Source organism: Anopheles arabiensis, chromosome 2, assembly GCF_016920715.1.
Source record: "Anopheles arabiensis isolate DONGOLA chromosome 2, AaraD3, whole genome shotgun sequence".
Lineage (NCBI taxonomy): Eukaryota > Metazoa > Arthropoda > Insecta > Diptera > Culicidae > Anopheles > Anopheles arabiensis.
In genome coordinates this window covers 37,790,970-37,812,447 of record NC_053517.1, presented here as the reverse complement: position 1 = coordinate 37,812,447, position 21,478 = coordinate 37,790,970, and the positions used below count along the sequence as shown (strand labels likewise).

At 48.1% G+C, this 21,478-nt stretch overlaps 4 protein-coding genes and 1 long non-coding RNA gene across 5 annotated transcripts; 2 read left to right on the top strand and 3 right to left on the bottom strand.

The window, feature by feature from the left end:
- The first annotated feature begins 4,278 nt into the window (after nucleotides 1-4,278).
- On the top strand, nucleotides 4,279-5,358 carry LOC120896205 (charged multivesicular body protein 3-like). Its single transcript, XM_040300169.1, has 2 exons — nucleotides 4,279-4,414; nucleotides 4,501-5,358. The coding sequence occupies exons 1-2, from the start codon at nucleotides 4,370-4,372 to the stop codon at nucleotides 5,119-5,121; spliced, it is 666 nt and encodes a 221-aa protein (XP_040156103.1). The 5' UTR covers nucleotides 4,279-4,369; the 3' UTR covers nucleotides 5,122-5,358.
- Nucleotides 5,359-5,400: 42 nt separating this feature from the next.
- Nucleotides 5,401-9,042, bottom strand: LOC120896206. Its single transcript, XR_005738409.1, has 2 exons — nucleotides 8,937-9,042; nucleotides 5,401-8,860 (listed from the first exon to the last, which is right to left on the bottom strand). It is a non-coding gene; the product is annotated as an uncharacterized LOC120896206 (long non-coding RNA).
- Nucleotides 9,043-9,083: 41 nt separating this feature from the next.
- On the bottom strand, nucleotides 9,084-10,977 carry LOC120898161 (attractin-like protein 1). Its single transcript, XM_040303614.1, has 3 exons — nucleotides 9,471-10,977; nucleotides 9,255-9,381; nucleotides 9,084-9,173 (listed from the first exon to the last, which is right to left on the bottom strand). Exons 1-3 carry the CDS (start codon nucleotides 10,739-10,741, stop codon nucleotides 9,084-9,086), a joined length of 1,488 nt encoding a protein of 495 aa, XP_040159548.1. The 5' UTR covers nucleotides 10,742-10,977.
- Nucleotides 10,978-11,080: 103 nt separating this feature from the next.
- On the bottom strand, nucleotides 11,081-17,973 carry LOC120896203 (ATP-dependent RNA helicase SUV3 homolog, mitochondrial-like). Its single transcript, XM_040300167.1, is given in 4 exon segments — nucleotides 11,081-11,433; nucleotides 11,436-12,620; nucleotides 16,945-17,448; nucleotides 17,532-17,973. Coding segments are annotated over 4 exon segments (2,307 nt in total). The 5' UTR covers nucleotides 17,851-17,973; the 3' UTR covers nucleotides 11,081-11,134.
- Nucleotides 17,974-18,090: 117 nt separating this feature from the next.
- LOC120896204 (charged multivesicular body protein 3) lies at nucleotides 18,091-19,485 on the top strand. The gene is made up of 2 exons (XM_040300168.1): nucleotides 18,091-18,535; nucleotides 18,628-19,485. Exons 1-2 carry the CDS (start codon nucleotides 18,491-18,493, stop codon nucleotides 19,246-19,248), a joined length of 666 nt encoding a protein of 221 aa, XP_040156102.1. The 5' UTR covers nucleotides 18,091-18,490; the 3' UTR covers nucleotides 19,249-19,485.
- Nucleotides 19,486-21,478: the final 1,993 nt, after the last annotated feature.

Genomic DNA, 21,478 nt, shown 5'->3' with positions numbered 1-21,478 from the left:
AGGTTACCACCGTTGCTAATTAGTAAATATAGCTATTGATGCTTATTATAAGAGTGTATAATAATACAATGGAATAGCTTAATTATAACAAATCCCACAAAACACCTGTTTGCTAGTGGTAAACAAACTGAAATGGTTTGTTTACCTTTTCAGTATGAGAGCTAACCACGTACACTACGATTAGTGATGTGCTGTATGGAGCGCACCTACGGCTCCGATCCGACTCCGACTATTGTTAGTTCGATTCCGACTCCGGCAAAATGGAACCACTAGATCCGCCCGGAGTCGGAGTCGTTCGGAGTCGTTTGGAGTCGACCGAGTCGTCCGGAGTCGACGACTCCGAACGACTCCGACTCCGAACGACTCCGAACGACTCCGGACGACTCCGAATGACTCCGAACGACTTCGAACGACTCCGACTCCGGGCGACTCCGGGCAACTCCGGACGACTCCGGACGACTCCGAATGACTCCGAACGACTCCCAACGACTCCGGATGACTCCGGATGACTCCGACTCCGGGCGACTCCGTACGACTTCGAACGACTCCGGATATTGCAGCGCGGACCTACCTTCCGGAGTCTATTCCGAATTTATCGGAGTCGGATCGGAGTCGACTCCGAATTTTTGTCAACTTTACCCATCACTAACTACGATATCATTGATTGCCTGCGTGCGTATGTGAATTTTTAAAAATAACGGTAATTGCAAAGGTAACTGTGGGACGGACAGTGTTCATGAAATGAAAATATTTGAAAACTCATAAATAAAAATATAACGAAAGTATAATTGAGTAAATACATTAATGTTCTGCATTAATTATGAATCCCTTTCAATGTGTATCCGCAATAAATATTATATTTTAAACCAGCTCCTACATTTGCAAATTTAAGCAGTGCTACCGTTGTTCACCCATATCTTAACCCTGGTTTGTATCCCCATCGATATACCGCACACATACACAATATTTGGCGCCACTTGTGCATATTTTGCAAAGCGCAAAGAGGCAATTGAAAATGGCTTACAATACTGATATGCTTTCTGATATTTTTCAGGACCGTGAACAAGCGATCGAGTGGATGCAAAAGCGGGCTCTTCTGCAGCCGGTTCAATTGTGCCCGAGATGTCCAAAGGAAATGAAGCTAACTCCCTACAAAAGCATCGACGGCTACAGGTATGTATGTCCCGACTACAAATGCGGCGGGACCAGCAGCATCCGGGCCAGGTCCATATTTGCCAACCACAAGGCTTCGCTTAGGAGCCTTGTGCGTTGTTGTTACGAGTGGGCCAATGGGGCCAACTCAACTCGTTGTGCGTTGGAGACTGGCCTCTCCCACAACACGGTTCTCTCGTGGTACGATACGATCCGAAGTTTTCTTTGGGAAACATTCGATCGTACACGAGAGAAGATAGGGGGCCCTGGCATGACGGTGGAAATCGACGAAACTGTCATCACTCGTCGAAAGTACAACGTCGGCCGGGTCGGTAGTTCCGGTCCTCAGTGGCTTGTGGGTGGGATATGCCGGGAAAATAAGGCCATTTTCCTAGAGCGTGTCCCGAAACGCTCGCTTGCCGTTTTGAGCGATCTGGTGGTTCGGCATGTTGAACCCGGAACGAAAATTATGCCCGATCTCTGGAAAGGTTATAATGGGCTGGAGGAGCTTGGGTATCCCCACGAATGTGTCAACCACTCCAGAAATTTCCTCAATCCAGATGATAACAATATCAACACACAACGGATTGAGAATGTTTGGAGATGGTTGAAGGCATTTTTGAGAAAACAAGGCACTAATATTAAAAGCAACATGGACAAATATTTTGCTGAGCATATCTTCCGGAAATGCAATGATGATGTGTTTGTCGCCTTGATAGATGCCTTGGGGAACCAAATCGAACATTTTTAATAATTAGTTTTCTTTTTTTTTAAGCAGGTACACTCAAAGCAGATTCTCATTTGGTCCAGAGAAGCTTAGCTGCGAAACGGACCCAAGGAGGAGGTTTTGATGGCACCTTGCTAAGGTGCATTCTACATTTCCCCTCCTTGTAAAAAAAAGAAATTAAATTTTAAAACAAATCCCTTTCTAAGATTTTAAGACAGCGCAGTTGAAAACATCGATTTTTTTTATCGGGGGTTTTCCCCTGCGGTAAGTAATTCTAGATTATAGCGATCGGCTTGCACGAGATGATAACACAATTTCCTTCCTTTCCTAACACTTTCTATTTGCATGCCTCCTGCCGCACGAGCTCGCCGACCTACGCGTCGATCCGGTTTTAAGTGGCAAGCGGGACCGATTTCCGCAATCGGTAGCACACCTCACTAGTCGAGGGGGTTTCCCCTGCGGTAAGTATTGATACATCATAGCGATCGGTTTGCAAGAGACAATGTAGGCAGTTTATTAATATTTTTTTATTTTTCTTCCTATTTGCATACCTCCTGCCGCACGAGCTCGCCGACCTACGCGTCGATCCGGTTTTAAGTGGCAAGCGGGATAAGGGATAGATCTAGTACACCGCATACCATCCGACCGATTTCCCCAATCGGTAGCACACCTCACTAGTCGAGGGGGTTTCCCCTGCGGTAAGTATTGATACATCATAGCGATCGGTTTGCAAGAGACAATGTAGGCAGTTTATTAATATTTTTTTTTATTTTTCTTCCTATTTGCATGCCTCTTGCCGCACGAGCTCGCCGACCTACGCGTCGATCCGGATTTAAGTGGCAGCGGGAAAAGGAATCTACAACGCCAACCATCCGACAGTGTTCACGATAAGAAAGGAAACGTCTCTTATCGTGGGGTCTCCCCTGCGGTAAGTTATTTCACATCACCAGTACAAGACGGTAACAAAATTTGTAAACTTAAATGTTTCTTTTTTTGCATGTTCCCTACCGCATGAGTTCGTGCTACATGTTGGAATTACACGCGAAATGATAGAGAATCGTTTTTCAGTACACATGCCACAACACACTATCGGTAAGTAACCACATGCTCATTTACTTTTTACTGTATCTCTTATGTTTTTTTTAAACGTTATTTTGTTTGTTTTACATTCTTTTTCATTTTCTAAGGTATTCGTTTTCCTTCATCTAACTGTAAGAAACAGTCACTGCGCAACATCCTACGATAGCCAAGCATATAGACGAAACATTAATGTTGTATCATGCTAACCCGTGACAGGCAAGTGCTCAGTAACTCACGCACGTCCTTCAACGCACACATCATGAAACATCTGGTGAATGAGATTGCTGAGCAAAACACTCACCAAATGGAATAGAATGGATGAGTTTATTTTATGCATCATGTACCTCCCTTTTTGCCTTATAATGTGACCAGTGCCTTATTTTTTTCTTTTGTTTTATGTTAGCATAGGATTAGTATTAGTATTAGTTTGGTTTAATTAGATATAAGATTTTATTGTGCTAATATACGCATGGACTATTGAAACATATACTTATGTGTTTGTTGAGCAACACCATTTGGGTAAAAAAAAAAAATACGTGTACTCGTGAGGAAGCACGCACTTTGAGAAATAATTAACATCAGATTTGCTAATCATAAAACCAAACGTTGTGTTAGAGCGTATGTGAGGCCGTTGTTTGTTACGCTCGTTGTGTTGGCTGCGGTTCTCGGGTCGAACAAAATGCGGACAAGACAATTGGTTATAGACAATCGATCCTAGCACTTGCCGCAGGTGCGTAATCCATAGAACAGTATTTCTTCTTGGTCGCGAACTGCTGGTCGCGATGTTCTCCGCTGGTTCAGCGGATCAATGGTTAATTCAAGCGGTGAGGTGAGCCTTGCGTTTCACTATGGTGCACGTAACTACAGTCAACTCTCTCTTATTTGAGAGGCGATGGGACTGTCGAATAAGAGGGGTTTTCAAATTACAGAGGTTGAAAGTGAATGAAAGGTCCATACAAACTAGAAAGAAACAAAACATTTAGTATGCAGCCTTAACTGTTGCTATAGAAAACTGCGAACAGAATCGCCAATTTGAGCACACATCTTTCATAACCATACTAACGTCTGCCGGATGGCAGTGGGCAGATGCTTTTCGATCGTTGCTAACAGTCCTCCGAGCACCACGATCGTCACGATGAGGTTGACGAAAAGAAAGCTCGGCCGAATATCGAACCACGGGAACCTGATGATAACCGCAACGAAATGTAAACAAACCGCCATAAATGAAAACAACACCAATTGAAACTGACACAACGAGTGTGGAGCGGCCCACAGTTCCCAGGTCGCATGTTCGAACTGTCACTGGTTTATTTACAGCGCGGTATTGGGTTTTTACCCACCTAGTTTATTCCGTTCATCGCTGTTTAGTGCGCGTGATTGTACAGTTGTTTTTCTTTTCCATTCGCAACGATGGATCTGTTTGGCAAATCACAGGACCGCAAGCCGAAACATATGGTAAGCGACGCAAATGATCGAACCGCCTGCCAAGATGCTCACCGTTTTACCCTTCCACACACACACACACACACACACACACACAGGTGCAGGAATGGTCGGAGAAGCTGCGCAAGGAATCGTTCGCACTCGACTATCAGGTACGGTGCATCCAGCGGGAGGAGGACAAAATCAAACGGTCGCTGAAGGAGGCGGCGAAAAAGAACGACAAGGAGGTGTGCACGATACTGGCCAAGGAGCTGATCCGATCGCGCAAAGCGATCAACAAAATCTACACCAGCAAGGCGCACATCAACTCGGTGCAGCTGCAGATGAAGAACCAGATGGCGACCGTGCGAGTGGCCGGCTCCCTGGCCAAGTCGACCGAGGTGATGCAGGCGATGCAGGCACTGGTGAAGCTGCCGGAGGTGGCCGCCTCGATGCGCAAAATGTCGAAGGAAATGATGAAGGCCGGCATCATCGAGGAGATGATCGACGAAACGATGGAATCGCTCGAGGATGTCGAGGAGATGGAGGAGGAAGCGCAGAAGGAGATCGATCACGTGCTGTGGGAAATAACGGCGGGCAAGCTGGGCGAGGCACCGGCCACCCCGCTCGCCAACCCGACCAAGGACGAACCGTCGACGTCGCGCGCCGAAGCGGAGGACGCGGACGAGGAGGACGATATGAAGGAAATGCAGAACCGATTGCAGGCGCTGCGTTCGTGAAGAGGGCCGGGGTTTGCACATGGCACACTTCGGCGGGTGCTTTTGCTTAACACACCTAACCTCCACCCTTACCTACACCTTAAATACACTGTCCCGTGAGCGTTACGATGTTTTGTCTAGGTATTTGCCCATAAAGAATGGTGCGATTTAATGAAGAGTAAGAACCACTATCCTGTAAGGACCTTCTTCCCCGTTTGATGAACGTTACAAAATAAAATATAATTTATCTTACCTCGACCGTTCGTTCGTTTCTGCCACACCCTGTTGCCACACCAGAAATACGGTTTTTGGTATTCTTGACTGTTCTTTTATTACTGCCAACAAATGCCGTTAAAATACTTAATTTCTTCCATTTTTCATGCTTTTTTCCGATGTTTGTCATTGGTGGTGGTGGTGGTGGAGTGAGTGGAGAAGTGGATTTCGTTTGATTTTCGGCTTTGTAAGATAAAAACCCCCCGGACACGTTTATTCCAGCACTAGCTTTGCTTCAAAATCTTCCCTTCGTTGCACTACAAAACGCACATCATCCTCGTGTTGTATACTATTTCTGCCGGCCTCCATCCATGCCTACTTGCTCGCTCGTGCTGATCTCCCGACTACGACCTGCTTTGTTCACCGTATTTGCTTATATGTATGCGCGAGGTTGCCATGCCTGTCAACCTCTGTTTCGGCACACTCTAACCAACTCATCGCTTGTGTCCTGTTGTTTAAAATTCGTATCCTTCTCTTTCCTACTACGACCCCATCACCCACCGCTGCCCGCCCACTTGCGGTTTATTGCTTACCATGCCATCTCCGGGAGGTTTCGGTGTGCTATGCTGGCATCGATTACACTTCCAGAGGCTATATAGTATCGAAACCAAACGAGCTAACCCAAAACCAAACGAATTTCGGTGACCACGTGTATGATCCTGCATTTAAAAAAGCATTATGTGTGTGTGTGTGTGTGTGTGTGTGTGTGTGTGTGTGTGTGTGGGTCAAAGATAATCGGGCGCATCGCACTCTCAAATAATGTAATTTGTGTTCAGTTCATATGTATACATATTCTTTTATATTATAGTCACAGTCTCTCTGCAAAACGGAAACACGTTAGCACACACACACACACACACGTATACGCTTATGCTAAATTTTGTTGAAAGGCGACAAATGCCCATTCCTCTTTGTTCTGCGACGTGGGAAAGTGTCCGAGGGCGATATTGTTTCATTGCTGCAGCGCATATACACCCCACAAACACACCAAGGATGGTTGTTTGTTGTTTAAATGTCCTCATTCGTTGCTATAATATCCTAAAGCGTTTTGTAGCAGCGGTTGTTTTCGGTGGCCTGGGCATGCTGGGTGGCCTCCTTTCACTTTTTATTTGCCAATGTTTGTTTTAACCTTTACGAACACGCGCACACCTCTGTTTCAAAACCTCATCATTCGCACACGCGGTCGGTCTACCGGTCCCTCTAAAAACCCCTTCCAACACACACACACCCTTGGCTTACCCACCCCTAATGCTTTGCACAAGAGAACACAACACAGATTCTGATGAAACCTATTGCTATTTAAACGCGACAGACCTTTACAAGCGACTGAGGGTGCCGCGGGAAGCTCAACAACCGACGACCGATATAGCGCACACGATCGCGATCGCGTTGGATCCTTCATTATGGAACGGGTATGCGAGATCACTTCTAAATTGCCGTGCCGCGGTGCCGTCCGCGTGGCACAGTGACGGAAAACCCCGGAAAACAAACCCAAAACGCAAAACCAAACCCCCCACAAACGCACTAAGACGGCATGAGATGAGAACACGCGAAACAGAGGATACAGACGGCGAAGTGAAGTTCAGTGTCTGTGGATTAATAAATATCTAATAATCACATTGTTTTTTTTCCTTTCTCTCTCTCACACACACATACACTCAGCATTCAATGTTTTGTTTCGCACTCCGATTTGCTTTTTCTAGGGCCACTTTCGAACCCACTACAACAACGGCTTACTAACCGCACTCTATCTGCACAGTGCCCTATCCACGTGGCACTTTTCTCTCGCTCTCTCTCTCTCTGTAACGGCTTGTTTTTTATGTTATTTTGTTCCATTCTTCATTCCCGCATTACATTCTACTCTCGTTTGTCCCCATCCGATTATAGCAGCATGTTTCTATGAGTTTCAGTCAATGTGTTCGCGCATAAAATTGATACCATGAATTTGGCGTTAAAATTCATGTTCCACTCACTGCTTTGGCCTAGTAGAGGATGAAAAAGTGCATAAATGAATGTTTAAAATGTATCTTGCACCTCCCCCTCTAATATTCACTGTAGTGTTTTTCTTCTTTATCTCTCTTAGATCAGAGTAGATTTAAACAAACAAAAACCAAAACAAAGCAGCGCACAATTCAAACCAATCAGATAAAGGAGAATTATTTGCTCTACCAATTCTCCAGTCCTTTTTCTCCCCGCTTGTGAGTATTTTTTTACAGCACGCACACATGCACATGTTGTAATGCAAATAAATGTCTGCAGCAAATGTAGCAAGTCCTATCCTCCCGCACTGTTGAAGAACGGCTTCACTTAAAATAGCAAACGATACACAGCTTAAGCACACTTTTTCCGATACATCGCTTGAAAATTACGGGTCATACAACCCCCAGATTGGCAAAGGTTTGAGCAATGCTGCACTGAACCATGGCCGAGAGCTCTACTCACAAACATCTGGCCATTGCTTTCAAAAATTCTTACGCACGAAACAAAACACCAGAAAACTGAAATTCTATCGCCTGGAGACACGCACTCTCCTTCTCTCCTTGCTCGCGCTACGGAACATCTCAAGAAAAAAAACGCACCGCCCCCAAAACAAGGCGATATTAGCGGTTGGTTTCTAATTACTACAGCCCCTGACTACAGTTTTAAAAATTAGACAATTAACCATGCAAAAATAAACCCAACTCACTCCTCCACATTACGCTCTTTATCCGACCGTGTACTGCACGTTGCCGCCATCGGCTACCATCATCTGCATTACCAGCAGCAGCAGCAGCAGCTTCATGATCATTATTATTATTATTTTATAATTATTATTATTGGTAGTGTAATTAATAATTAGCATTATTGTAAACCCCACGCCTTTCTTCGCAGATGCGCGTATGTATATGTGTATGTGTGGGTGTGTGTGTTTATCTAGTCTCAGACTCTGTATTTTATCCAGGCTTGCAAGCCATTCTAGCTCGCTTTCATTCGTCTTTACCCAACGGCGGTGCCGTTTCGAATTCGCTTCACCTTCAATAAAGCTTCGTTCTTCCCTTCCCTTGCTAACTGATGTGCCCTGTTGCTGATGTCATACGTACATTTAGCGCCGGTTCACCTTTTTTAACGGACACACACACACACACCGAATGCGTGGGGAGGGAGGCGGGAGTGGGGTGGATGCGAATAGCAGTCGTTATTCGGCACATTTAGTCCACACACATATTGTATGATCCCCGGTAGGGTTTGAGGTCCGGCCGGCGCATTGCCGCCAAGCGTGTTTGACCCCTGCTGTGACCCCAGGTTTGCTTTGTCCAAAGGGAGGGAGGACGTACACGTAGAGACACGATATCTTATATACAGCTATCAGGGTGTTGGCTCTGCTTACGCTTAGTCTTAGGTTCCTTCGGATGTTCTATCGACGAGCGTCGTGGGTTTCCTAACGTTACTAATGCACTTGCGACGGCAAGACCTGCCGATTGACCAGGAGGAGAATGCTGAAGGCCGCCTGCAAATGGAAGTAGTTTGTGTCAGTGGGATTGTTTTGTTTCGTGTACAACTTCCTGTGACCCCTTTGCACCTACCCGTTGGCAGCCGGACTAGAAGCGAAAGAACTGCCGCCCTGTTGCCTTCACACGGCTCCAGTGCAATCGGACTGGGTGAGTCCTGGAAATAGAGAACGCAATGCGAACGATGTAATGTACAGGATCATTGAGTAACAGTCCGATCAACTACCTTTTACGTTTCCGCGGTGCAGCTGTGATGTTTTCTACCGCTGGCGATAGCTCGTTGTACTCTCTACTTTCAATCTCCACCAAAACCTGAGTAAAGTAACATCATTTTAAGGAAATTTTTCTTTCCATCAAGTTTACCAGTTTTTGACCAGTGGGAAGCACACTTACCTGCGAAAATGGTCTCGATGCCATCTGCTCCATTTCAACAAACAGACGCTGACGACGCCGGAACATATCGTAATGTTGCTTGATCTTCCACAGAATGGCCGCCATGACGAGGAGTAAGAGGAAACATCTGCGCCAAAAACCGAACCGAAGAAACAGTGCAAACCGTAACGGACAATTAATACATTTTACAGTACCAACCCCTGTGGTTTTACTTACGTTGAGAAGGTAATGAAGAACTGCTGCAGGTTCAGCTTCGGGTACTGCGAAAACGCAATCTGTATCCAGAGCGGGGGCTGAAAGTCGTACACATACACGTAGAACGTCGTGAGCGTCACATTGTCCTCGACGCCGAACTGATGCTCGGCCTTGGAAAAGCGATACCGAAACGTGGAGCAGTTGACCGCGGAAAACAGTGGCTTCTCGATACCGCCCGCCGTCCGGATGGTGATGTTCATGCGCGCCGCCACGCTGCACGTGATCGTAAAGTCCGCATCGATGTCCGGCTTGACCGGCGAGTTGCGGAAGTTGATCTGCGTGAAATGGCGATCCTCCTTCTTGGACAGGTTGAACGTGAACTGGTAGTCGATCGTCAGATCGTAGTAGCACGACCCGCGGCTCGGATCGCCGTGGTAGTGGTTGGTCGCGTCGCACTTCTCGCAGTGGTCGCCCGCCAGCCCCTTGGTGCTGCAGAAGCACTTGCCCGTCTCGCTGTGGCAGTACTGGGCCTGGCCGTTGCATTCGCACTTCTGGCAGATGCCTCCGTTCACCGGGTTGCCCCAGAAGCCCGGTTTGCACTTGTCGCAGTTCGGGCCGAACGTTAGATTGCTGCACGGTTGCTTGCACGTCTTCGCATCCGGACAGGTGCTGTGCCCGTTGCACTGGCAGCTCGGGCAGTGCGTAAAATGCCACCGCTGCGCCGGGCACTCCGACTCCTCGTGTGCGCCACTGTCCCCGCCCGGCAGACACTTGCCGAGCCCGGTCAGCGAGCCGTCGTCGCACCATCCGCAGGCCGGATCGTCCCGGCACTGGGCGCAGGTGCGGTAGAACCCGCACTGGCTCTTGCCACTGCTCGCCGCCCGGCATTTGCTCGAGCCGGTCGTCCACTCGCGACACTGGCCGTACGGGAAGCTGGCCGTGTACGCGTTCTTGTCCACGCACCGCTGCTCGTTCTGGCACCAGATGCACTCCTCCTGCGTGCAGTTGCCGCAGGACGTCAGCCCCGAGCAGGCCGGCGGGCAGGCGTCGTTCAGCGCGTCGCCCGACTTGTTCCGGCTGTACTGGCACCTGCTGTGCTCGTAGTCCCAGTGGCACACGCTGACCGCGGTGCAGGCGTGGCAGCCGTGCAGCTGCGCACACACGTGCTCATCATTGTCCGGGCAGTCTTTGAGCGCCTTGGTGGGATAAAAGTCGGCCCGGTACGTGTAAGACACGTCCGGGCACTTCTCCTTCACGCAGATGCCCTTCCCGTTGCCGATGCCGCAGAACATGCAGCCGTACTGATCGATTACGTGCCGTCTCTTTCCCGCCGTATACTTAAACCAGGAGAGAAACTGATTGATAGTATGAGCGACACCGATCGAGACAAAAGTATCCTCGCTCTCTTGTTATCCTCACTGCATCCATTCTAGCGGATTGTGTGACGCATTTTTTATGTTCGGATATTATGGGAATACCATTAAACAAATAGGCGAATGAGGCCAAATGAATCAAAGTCTCTATAAAAAAAACTCCAATCCCTCTGCCACGTGCAATGCGTTTTGCCAACATTTAGGTGCTGATCACCGTGGGCAAAGTATTCAGCAAATAAAACAGTAAGCACGCACGCATTGTACTAGCACGTTTCTTTTTGATTTTTTATTACCACCTCGTCATCCGAACGTTCACTTCATTTTGCGCGAGCCTTTTCGGCGTCCCGGTCCTTTCTTCCCACCATCGAACGGATCGTCTTCATCGTCCGCTCCTCCGCCGCCCTTCCCCGTACGTTTCGCCTGCTGGTCCCATTCTTGCTTCAGCTCCTGCAGCATCGCTGGCGTTAGCAGTCCCTGGGCCAGCAGCCGCTCGGTCAGACGGCCGCGCGTACCACCCGCCCCGGCGCCGGCCTCCCTATAGTACTTGCTCTTCTTCTGCCGCATCACGAACGAATCCTCGTCCGGTGTGTTGGTGGAAACCGCCGTTTCGAGTTTTTCAGCAGCTTCGTTATCTGAAACACGCCCTGCTGAATGATGTCGTCCAGCTCGCGCTGTATATCGCGCACCAGCTTCTCGTCGGGGAAGAGGTCCGGAAACCGGTAGCTCAACCACAGGTACAGATCCAGCACGTCGAACACCGCCTCCAGGTGCACCAGGTCGATAATGGTTCGCGGCAGCTGGAACGGCCAGCCACACTGATTGCACAGCCAGTCGAACGTGACCGGCTCGTTGCGACTGTACCGGCGCGCGTACTTCAGGAACATGGAGCACACAAACGGCATGTTGCGGTTGATGGGCGCACAGCAGAATATGTAGCGCGCCCGCAGTGGCAGCGGCACATGCTGGATCGTTTCGGCCAGAAACTTAAAGTCTTCCGTGTTGCACATAAAGTACAGCGAGTCGTCCACCGTGCTGAGCGACACGAAGATCTCCATCAGGTTGCTGAGCGTCGCGTTCGGCAGATGGTACGCGTACAGTTCGATCATGTCCGCCGTCGGATGCAGGCCGGCCTGGGTTAGCGGGTCCGGCGTTTGCCCCAGTATGCCCTTCAGCGTCGGTAAATCTTCCGCCTTAAACGTCGTCACGTAGCCCTCCTCCCACTTCATCCCGTACCGACCGGCCCGGCCGGCAATCTGCAGTGCCGCCGATACGGAAATCGTGTCCATCTCTTTCTCCCCCTTCTGGTTCATCGTCGGCTTGATCATCGAGTAGAATATGACGCGCCGGATGCTCAGGTTCAGCCCCATGCCGATGGCGTCCGTGGCCACCAGCACCTTGCAGCTGTTGTTCGGGTCGTTAAACTTTGCCGCCTGGGCGAGCTTGGTGCCGGGCGGCAGGCCACCGTATATGACCGCGACCTCCTTGCCGCGGGCTTCAATTTCACGCGACACCGCGTAAATGTCGTTCTTGCTGAAGCACACGATGCAGTCGCCGGGCAGCACGTTGTCGAGCGTTTGCAGCGCCTGCTCCTCGATGTGCAACGGCGTGAGACGCTTGTAATTCCGCACCTCGAGCGATTCGTGCGTCGTTTCGCACAGCTTTTGCAGCAGATCGGCCGTGCCCGGTTCGCCGCACACGTGGATTTCCTCCGCCATCAGGCCCAGGAATGCTCTCGTCCACGCCCAGCCACGCCCGACGTCCTTCAGCAGCTGTATTTCGTCGATTACTGCTACCTCATCTGACGGGAAATGGGGGCAGGGGGGAAATGTAGAGAGTAGCTGTGTAAAGGTTGCTGGTTGGAACAAGACTATATTTCTAGAATCTTACATTAATAATCATAGCCTACTATTTTACTCAAGGCTTGCTCTTCAACACTCCTCCTCAAGCCTCAGAGATACCCATTAACTCGCGACTAATCTCGAATTTAGTCCGTTGCAATGGTTTAGTAAGTCCATCTGCAATCTGGTCCTCCGTGCTAACATATTCTAGAGTGACAATCCCACGGCTGAGAGCATCTTTGATGAAATGGTGACGAATATCAATGTGTTTCGTTCGTGGATGATACCCACCATTCTTCGCGATCGCAATGCAGCTTTGATTGTCACAACGAATTTCAATCACTTCATCCGCATTCGCCAGTTTCGCAGAAAGTCCGCGCCACCATGAGGCTTCCTGTACCGCCGCCGATACAGACATGTATTCAGCCTCACACGTAGATAAGGCTACCGTCGGTTGCTTCTTGCACATCCATGAAATTGCTCCTCCTTGCGCCATAAAGATGTTGCCAGTGGTGGATTTTCGTTCATCTGGATCAGATCCCCAATCAGCATCACAGTAACCGATAATTTTCGAATCTACATTTTTTTGTAAACCAATTTAAAATTAGAAGTCCCTCGAAGATAGCGCATAACATGCTTCACTCCGTTCCAGTGTTTTTGTCCTGGATTTTTGTTGAATCGACTCAGCATGTTCACCGCGTACAGAATGTCTGGTCGAGTACTTTGTGCCAAATACATCAAACACCCAACGGCTTCTTGATACGGCACATCTTTCATCGCAGCAGTTTCATTGTTACTCTTCGGACTTTCTTCCTTGGTCAGCTTCTCACTGTTGTTCATTGGAACTGCCACTGGTTTACATTTATCCATATTGAACCTCTTTAAAATAGATTCTATGTAGATTTCTTGATCCAACTTGATGGTTTCTTTTGTCCGTTGAATCCTTATACCTAGGCAGTGCTGTGCTGCTCCTAAATCCTTCATACGGAAACAACTACAAAGATGTTTCTTCAGCTGCTTTTTCCATGCCACATCGTTGCTAAAAATCATCATGTCGTCAACGTATATAGCAACGATAATGATCTTACCTCCTTCGCTACCTACATACACGCAAGGATCGTACTGAGTTGGTATCAGGCCGAACCGTTGTAATGCTGCATCCAGTTTGTTGTTCCAAACTCGGCTCGCCTGCTTCAAACCATAAATAGCTTTGTTAAGTTTACATACCAACGTTTTCCGCTGTCCATCAACGAAGCAAGGTGGTTGCTCCATGTAAATATCTTCATCAAGATCTCCTTGCAGAAATGCTGTTACTGCATCCATTTGATCTATCATCAGATCATGCTTGATAGCCAGGGCAAAAAGGTATCGCAGCGAACAATACCGTACCACGGGAGCGTACGTTTCATCATAATCTTCCCCCTTTCGCTGTGAGAATCCTTTGACGACCAAACGAGCCTTGTAACGAGTTAAATTTCCAGATGAATCGCATTTAGTCCGATACACCCATTTGCATTTTATGGCTTGTCTTCCTTTCGGGAGCGAAGTTAGCGTCCAGGTTTTGTTCTCCATCAGAGCGTTATACTCCTCCTGCATGGCAGTCCCCCATTCTTTGCTATCATCCCTAGCGAGTGCTTCTTGGTGTGAAACAGGATCAGCATATGTTCCACTGTACATACCAGACGCAACTGCTACAAAGCCATCGACATCGCTTCCGGAAAACCCAAGAAAATCACTCGAATCGTCTTCAGATTGTACCAACGTTTCTGTACTAGTGTTGTTTTCGTCATCTGTCGTACTTTCATCGAGTTCACCATCCGTTTCTGCATCATTTTCTTCCAACGTGCTGTCTGATCCAGCATCGGGTGCAAAATTGGGAACCGGGATTTGCACAGGTTGGATTGAAGTTGTTTCCTCGATGTCCAGTCTAACGAATGTTCTTCTTGGCTCTTGCATTGCTGTAACTGTCACGTTCGATGAACAACCTTCATCTAAAAAAATTACTTCGCGGCTAATGATCGTTTGCTTCTTTTTATGGTCGTACAGACGATATCCTTTCGTTTCTTCATCAAAGCCAGTCAGAACGCACTCATGAGATTTCGGATCCCATTTACGTCGCTTCTCCTTCGGAATCATTACCATCGCTTTCGTTCCAAACACACGCAGATGTGAAAGATCAGGTTTTCTTCCATTCCACGCTTCTTCAGGAGTTAAATTGTGTCCACGTGTAGGAGAACGATTGATAAGATAAACTGCTGTTGAAACCGCCTCCGCCCAAAAACCTTTGGTCATGTTTCCTTCGAACAGTAAACACCGCGCCATTTCCACAATAGTTCTGTTGGCACGTTCCGCCAGTCCATTTTGCTGTGGTGTGTATCCGTTCGAAGTTTCATGGCGGATGCCCTCTTTCTGCAAGAACGATGTTAGGGATTTGTTCATATATTCCTTACCGTTATCTGTACGTAGTGTTTTAAGCTTCCTTCCGCTTTGACGCTCCGCCATCGCGTGGAATCTCTTGAAGGCTTCGAAAACTTCTACTTCAGATTTCGTCTTAAGGAAATAAACGAATATACGCCTCGTCTTGTCATCGATGAACGTGATGTAGTATCGATGTCCACCAAGCGAGTGCGTTTCCATCGGTCCATTAATGTCCGAATGAACCAAATCCAAGACATTTTCAGCTCGAGAACCTTTCTTCGGAAACGGTAACTTCGAATGTTTGCCTAACGGGCAAACTCTGCAATCCGCACCGTCCATATTTTTCAATGTGATGCCAGTTGCCAAACCACCAGCAAGTTTCTTGAGATTCACAGCACCCAGATGCCCCATCCGTTTATGCCACAATTCGAAACTTTCTGCTGTGTTACACGACAGAGCCTCCTGCATGTTGTTCGCTACCTGTTCCACCTTGAACTGATTATTGTTGTGAATACCAGTAAGCACCAACTTGCCGCTAGGGTTATATACTTTGCAACCTTTGGTGTTGAATTGAACAGTATATCCCTTTTCTACCATCCTGCTAACCGAAAGTAAATTCGATGTTAAACCTGGAATCAGCTTTACATCGCTGATCGTTACAATCTCTTCCATGCATTTCGGTTGTATTATAGCAGTTCCACGAGCGACAATGTCCAGAGTTCCTCCGTTAGCAGCAACTACTTTACCTGTTGCGTTTTGCAGGTTGCTCAATAAATCCTTGTTGCTAGTCATGTGCGCATACGCTGCCGAATCCAAAATCCACTCGTTAGCTTCACTGTTTCCAAATGTCGATAGCACCGTACACAACGTTGTTCCTCCTTTTCGATCATCCTTGCAGAATTTCGCAATATGACCATACCGGCCACATTTCCTACATTGCGGACCTTTCGACGAAGAAGGCTTCTGTTTTGGCTTGAAAACTTCACGACGTTTGTTAGTGGCTAACGCTTGAACATTTTCGTTACATAGCAACGGCCTCTCTTGAAGAAGTTTTGTCTTCACATAGTCGCCTGTGATTGCAACACCAGAATTCTCCATAGCCAAAATCATCGGTCGATACTCTTCCGGTAAACCAGCCAAAAGAATCATTCCTACCCACAAGTCGGGCAATTTGGAAACCAATGGCATTTAGTTGGTTTGCCGTGGATATTACCTGATTCACGTATGAATTCATTGAGCCACATGTATCCAAATCAGACTTAATCAGCTTGTGAAGCAAGCCGATTTGCCTAGAAAGCCCTTTATCCTCAAACGCCATTTCCAATTTGTCCCAAGCAGATCGAGCCGATTCCGCGTCTTCAATATGGACATAAATTGTTGGGTCGAGTAAAAGGATGAGCTTCAATCTGGCTTGCAAATCCTTTTTTTCGTCCACCGTTTCGAAAGTTCCATCCTCTTTTTTCACAGGTTTTACTACTTCCCAAAAGTCCTTCGAGTTGTAGAAACGTTTTAGCAGCAAACTTCCAGGATGTCCAATTTTCCCGACCGAGCAGACGTTCAATGGAGGGAATACTTGTCGAACCGACGAAACTTGACGAGGAATTGCTTGAGCTAGGAAGCGCCATTTTCACTAAACTTTCTAGATTCAAGTCTTCGATATTCTGGATCTTTAATCAATTTTCGAGTCTGGGCCCATAACCTGTAGAGAGTAGCTGTGTAAAGGTTGCTGGTTGGAACAAGACTATATTTCTAGAATCTTACATTAATAATCATAGCCTACTATTTTACTCAAGGCTTGCTCTTCAACAGGAAATAATTCAGTCCACGAGCTTACTCTGGAGATGCAAAGACTGCTTTTCTACTCACAAGGTGTATTGATGGAAGTCATCTCCACCGTGCACGCCACATGCGCCGACGGTTTCCCATCCGGGTTGGCGAACTTGCGCTCCTCGCCCGTCACCAAATCACAGGCCGTTCCTCGCTGATTGCTCTTATTGTACACCTCACTGGCCAGCAGCTTCAGTGGCCCACAGTAGACGCCCGATTTGGCCGCCAGGAAGCGCTCCATCGCATGGTACGTCTTGCCCGAGTTGGTGGGCCCCGAGTGGAAAATCACCTTGCGGTTCATGCCGCGCGCACTCGGGTACCAGTTGGCCGGTTGACGGAGGTCCGATATTTTCTTCAAATCGTCCATACACTCGAGGTGGGGGAAGATTTGCTTCACGTGCCGCAAAAAGTAGGGAAAGATGTCGTCCACGTGCCCCGCGCCCTGCAGTATATCGCTGAGCACCACGTGCAGATCGGCCGGCAGCGCATCCGTGTCGAGACAGTACTTCCGGAAGCTAACGAACGCTTGCTGCTGCAGATTCGCTATGGGTTGGAGGAGAGCAAGCGTATTGTTACCAAGCGCTTTCCTAACTTCAAACTTAAACCCCCGAAGGAATATCACTTACAGTCGATACCATTTTCCAGACAGAGGAACTTGATCTCCTTCCGATTGCTAAACTTCAGTATGACCTTTAGCATTTCCGCCTTATCTAACGCTCCCGTCAGCTCGGCGCCGACATTTATATCGTCCGGGCTGGGCCGTATTGGGATCGGCGTAAACAGTCGCGTATCGTCCTTTTTGCCCCGGTACGACGTGCCTGTCGTAGCGGGGCTGCCGGGGTGAAGCAATGTTCGCCGAACACCGACCGTACCGCGTGATACACTGTGCACTGAGTTTAGCATCGCCCGGCAGCATCGCGTCCATCGGGGACCGTTGACCAGCATTTTGTCTGCTGATGCAGTATTGTGTAATTCCGTGCGACCACTACAGAAACCCGGCAAAAGTAATTGCGCCTGCACGGCAAGCGCACCCGACCCGGCCGTTCGCTTTTGTTTTGATCCTGCACGTGTGCTGACAGCAGAGGCAACTGTCAAATCGAACACACACACACACGCGCGCATTCACGCACATTGACATCGACGATGACAGCGGTTTGTTTACAGATTTTGCAGAACGGAAAAATATTCACACAAAAAACAGCAAAATACGAGCAAATCTGCTTGCCCGTAGCGTGTATCATGTAAAAGTAGCGCGTTTTGATCGTAAAAATATCGCGAAAGAAGGAAATTGCCCGTTAGAACAAATTATCCAACCCCGTCAACATATCTGTCAAACTCAAGGGCATTCGCATTCCTTCACTGCAGCGCCAGCAGTTGCGCTCGGTTCGGTGGTGAATCATAACAAAACAAATGCAATCATAAGCTGGCTGTGAAAGGAAGCGAAGAAGGTGGTGCGCTCTTTCGCTGGTTTTCGGCAGTTCATTGGCTGTGCAGTAGGAACTCCACTTAAATCACCTAGTTTATTCCGTTCATCGCTGTTTAGTGCGCGTGATTTTACAGTTGTTTTTCTTTTCCATTCGCAACGATGGGTCTGTTTGGCAAATCACAGGACCGCAATCCGAAAGATATGGTAAGCGACGCAAATGATCGAACCGCCTGCCAAGATGCTCACCGTTTTACCCTTCCACACACACACACACACACACACACACACACACACAGGTGCAGGAATGGTCTTCGAAGCTGCGCAAGGAATCGTTCGCACTCGACCGCCAGGTACGGTCCATCCAGCGGGAGGAGGACAAAATCAAACGGTCGCTGAAGGAGGCGGCGAAAAAGAACGACAAGGAGGTGTGCACGATACTGGCCAAGGAGCTGATCCGATCGCGCAAAGCGATCAACAAAATCTACACCAGCAAGGCGCACATCAACTCGGTGCAGCTGCAGATGAAGAACCAGATGGCGACCGTGCGAGTGGCCGGCTCCCTGGCCAAGTCGACCGAGGTGATGCAGGCGATGCAGGCACTGGTGAAGCTGCCGGAGGTGGCCGCCTCGATGCGCGAAATGTCGAAGGAAATGATGAAGGCCGGCATCATCGAGGAGATGATCGACGAAACGATGGAATCACTCGAGGATGTCGAGGAGATGGAGGAGGAAGCGCAGAAGGAGATCGATCACGTGCTGTGGGAAATAACGGCGGGCAAGCTGGGCGAGGCACCGGCCACCCCGCTCGCCAACCCGACCAAGGACGAACCGTCGACGTCGCGCGCCGAAGCGGAGGACGCGGACGAGGAGGACGATATGAAGGAAATGCAGAACCGATTGCAGGCGCTGCGTTCGTGAAGAGGGCCGGGGTTTGCACATGGCACACTTCGGCGGGTGCTTTTGCTTAACACACCTAACCTCCACCCTTACCTACACCTTAAATACACTGTCCCGTGCGCGTTACGATGTTTTGTCTAGGTATTTGCCCATAAAGAATGGTGCGATTTAATGAAGAGTAAGAACCACTATCCTGTAAGGACCTTCTTCCCCGTTTGATGAACGTTACAAAATAAAATATAATTTATCTTACCTCGACCTTTCGTTCGTTTCTGCCACACCCTGTTGCCACACCAGAAATACGGTTTTTGGTATTCTTGACTGTTCTTTTATTACTGCCAACAAATGCCGTTAAAATACTTAATTTCTTCCATTTTTCATGCTTTTTTCCGATGTTTGTCATTGGTGGTGGTGGTGGAGTGAGTGGAGAAGTAGATTTCGTTTGATTTTCGGCTTTGTAAGATAAAAACCCCCCGGACACGTTTATTCCAGCACTAGCTTTGCTTCAAAATCTTCCCTTCGTTGCACTAGAAAACGCACATCATCCTCGTGTTGTATACTATTTCTGCCGGCCTCCATCCATGCCTACTTGCTCGCTCGTGCTGATCTCCCGACTACGGCCTGCTTTGCTCACTGTATTTGCTTATATGTATGCGCGAGGTTGCCATGCCTGTCAACCTCTGTTTCGGCACACTCTAACCAACTCATCGCTTGTGTCCTGTTGTTTAAAATTCGTATCCTTCTCTGTCCTACTACGGCCGCACTACCCACCGCTGCCCGTCCACTTGCGGTTTATTGCTTACCATGCCATCTCCGGGAGGTTTCGGTGTGCTATGCTGGCATCGATTACACTTCCAGAGGCTATATAGTATCGAAACCAAACGAGCTAACCCAAAACCAAACCAATTTCGGTGACCACGTTTATGATCCTGCATTTAAAAAAGCATTATGTGTGTGTGTGTGGGTCAAAGATAATCGGGCGCATCGCACTCTCAAATAATGTAATTTGTGTTCAGTTCATATGTATACATATTCTTTTATATTATAGTCACAGTCTCTCTGCAAAACGGAAACACGTTAGCACACACACACACACACGTATACGCTTATGCTAAATTTTGTTGAAAGGCGACAAATGCCCATTCCTCTTTGTTCTGCGACGTGGGAAAGTGTCCGAGGGCGATATTGTTTCATTGCTGCAGCGCATATACACCCCACAAACACACCAAGGATGGTTGTTTGTTGTTTAAATGTCCTCATTCGTTGCTATAATATCCTAAAGCGTTTTGTAGCAGCGGTTGTTTTCGGTGGCCTGGGCATGCTGGGTGGCCTCCTTTCACTTTTTATTTGCCAATGTTTGTTTTAACCTTTACGAACACGCGCACACCTCTGTTTCAAAACCTCATCATTCGCACACGCGGTCGGTCTACCGGTCCCTCTAAAAACCCCTTCCAACACACACACACCCTTGGCTTACCCACCCCTAATGCTTTGCACAAGAGAACACAACACAGATTCTGATGAAACCTATTGCTATTTAAACGCGACAGACCTTTACAAGCGACTGAGGGTGCCGCGGGAAGCTCAACAACCGACGACCGATATAGCGCACACGATCGCGATCGCGTTGGATCCTTCATTATGGAACGGGTATGCGAGATCACTTCTAAATTGCCGTGCCGCGGTGCCGTCCGCGTGGCACAGTAACGGAAAACCCCGGAAAACAAACCCAAAACGCAAAACCAAACCCCCCGCAAACGCACTAAGACGGCATGAGATGAGAACACGCGGAACAGAGGACACAGACGGCGAAGTGAAGTTCAGTGTCTGTGGATTAATAAATATCTAATAATCACATTGTTTTTTTCCTTTCTCTCACACACACATACACTCAGCATTCAATGTTTTGTTTCGCACTCCGATTTGCTTTTTCTAGGGCCACTTTCGAACCCACTACAACAACGGCTTACTAACCGCACTCTATCTGCACAGTGCCCTATCCACGTGGCACTTTTCTCTCGCTCTCTCTCTGTAACGGCTTGTTTTTTACGTTATTTTGTTCCATTCTTCCATTCCCGCATTACATTCTACTCTCGTTTGTCCCCATCCGATTATAGCAGCATGTTTCTATGTGTTTCAGTCAATGTGATCGCGCATAAAATCGATACCATGAATTTGGCGTTAAAATTCATGTTTCACTCACTACTTTGGCCTAGTAGAGGATGAAAAAGTGCATAAATGAATGTTTAAA

Coding starts and splice junctions, on each gene's coding strand:
- LOC120896205 (XM_040300169.1), top strand. CDS start 4,370: ATGGATCTGTTTGGCAAATCACAGGACCGCAAGCCGAAACATATG. Junction 4,415..4,500: donor ACCGCAAGCCGAAACATATG/GTAAGCGACGCA, acceptor ACACACACACAG/GTGCAGGAATGGTCGGAGAA.
- LOC120898161 (XM_040303614.1), bottom strand. CDS start 10,741: ATGTTCTGCGGCATCGGCAACGGGAAGGGCATCTGCGTGAAGGAGAAG. Junction 9,382..9,470: donor TTCTTCATTACCTTCTCAAC/GTAAGTAAAACC, acceptor TTTTTGGCGCAG/ATGTTTCCTCTTACTCCTCG. Junction 9,174..9,254: donor CATCGAGACCATTTTCGCAG/GTAAGTGTGCTT, acceptor TACTTTACTCAG/GTTTTGGTGGAGATTGAAAG.
- LOC120896204 (XM_040300168.1), top strand. CDS start 18,491: ATGGGTCTGTTTGGCAAATCACAGGACCGCAATCCGAAAGATATG. Junction 18,536..18,627: donor ACCGCAATCCGAAAGATATG/GTAAGCGACGCA, acceptor ACACACACACAG/GTGCAGGAATGGTCTTCGAA.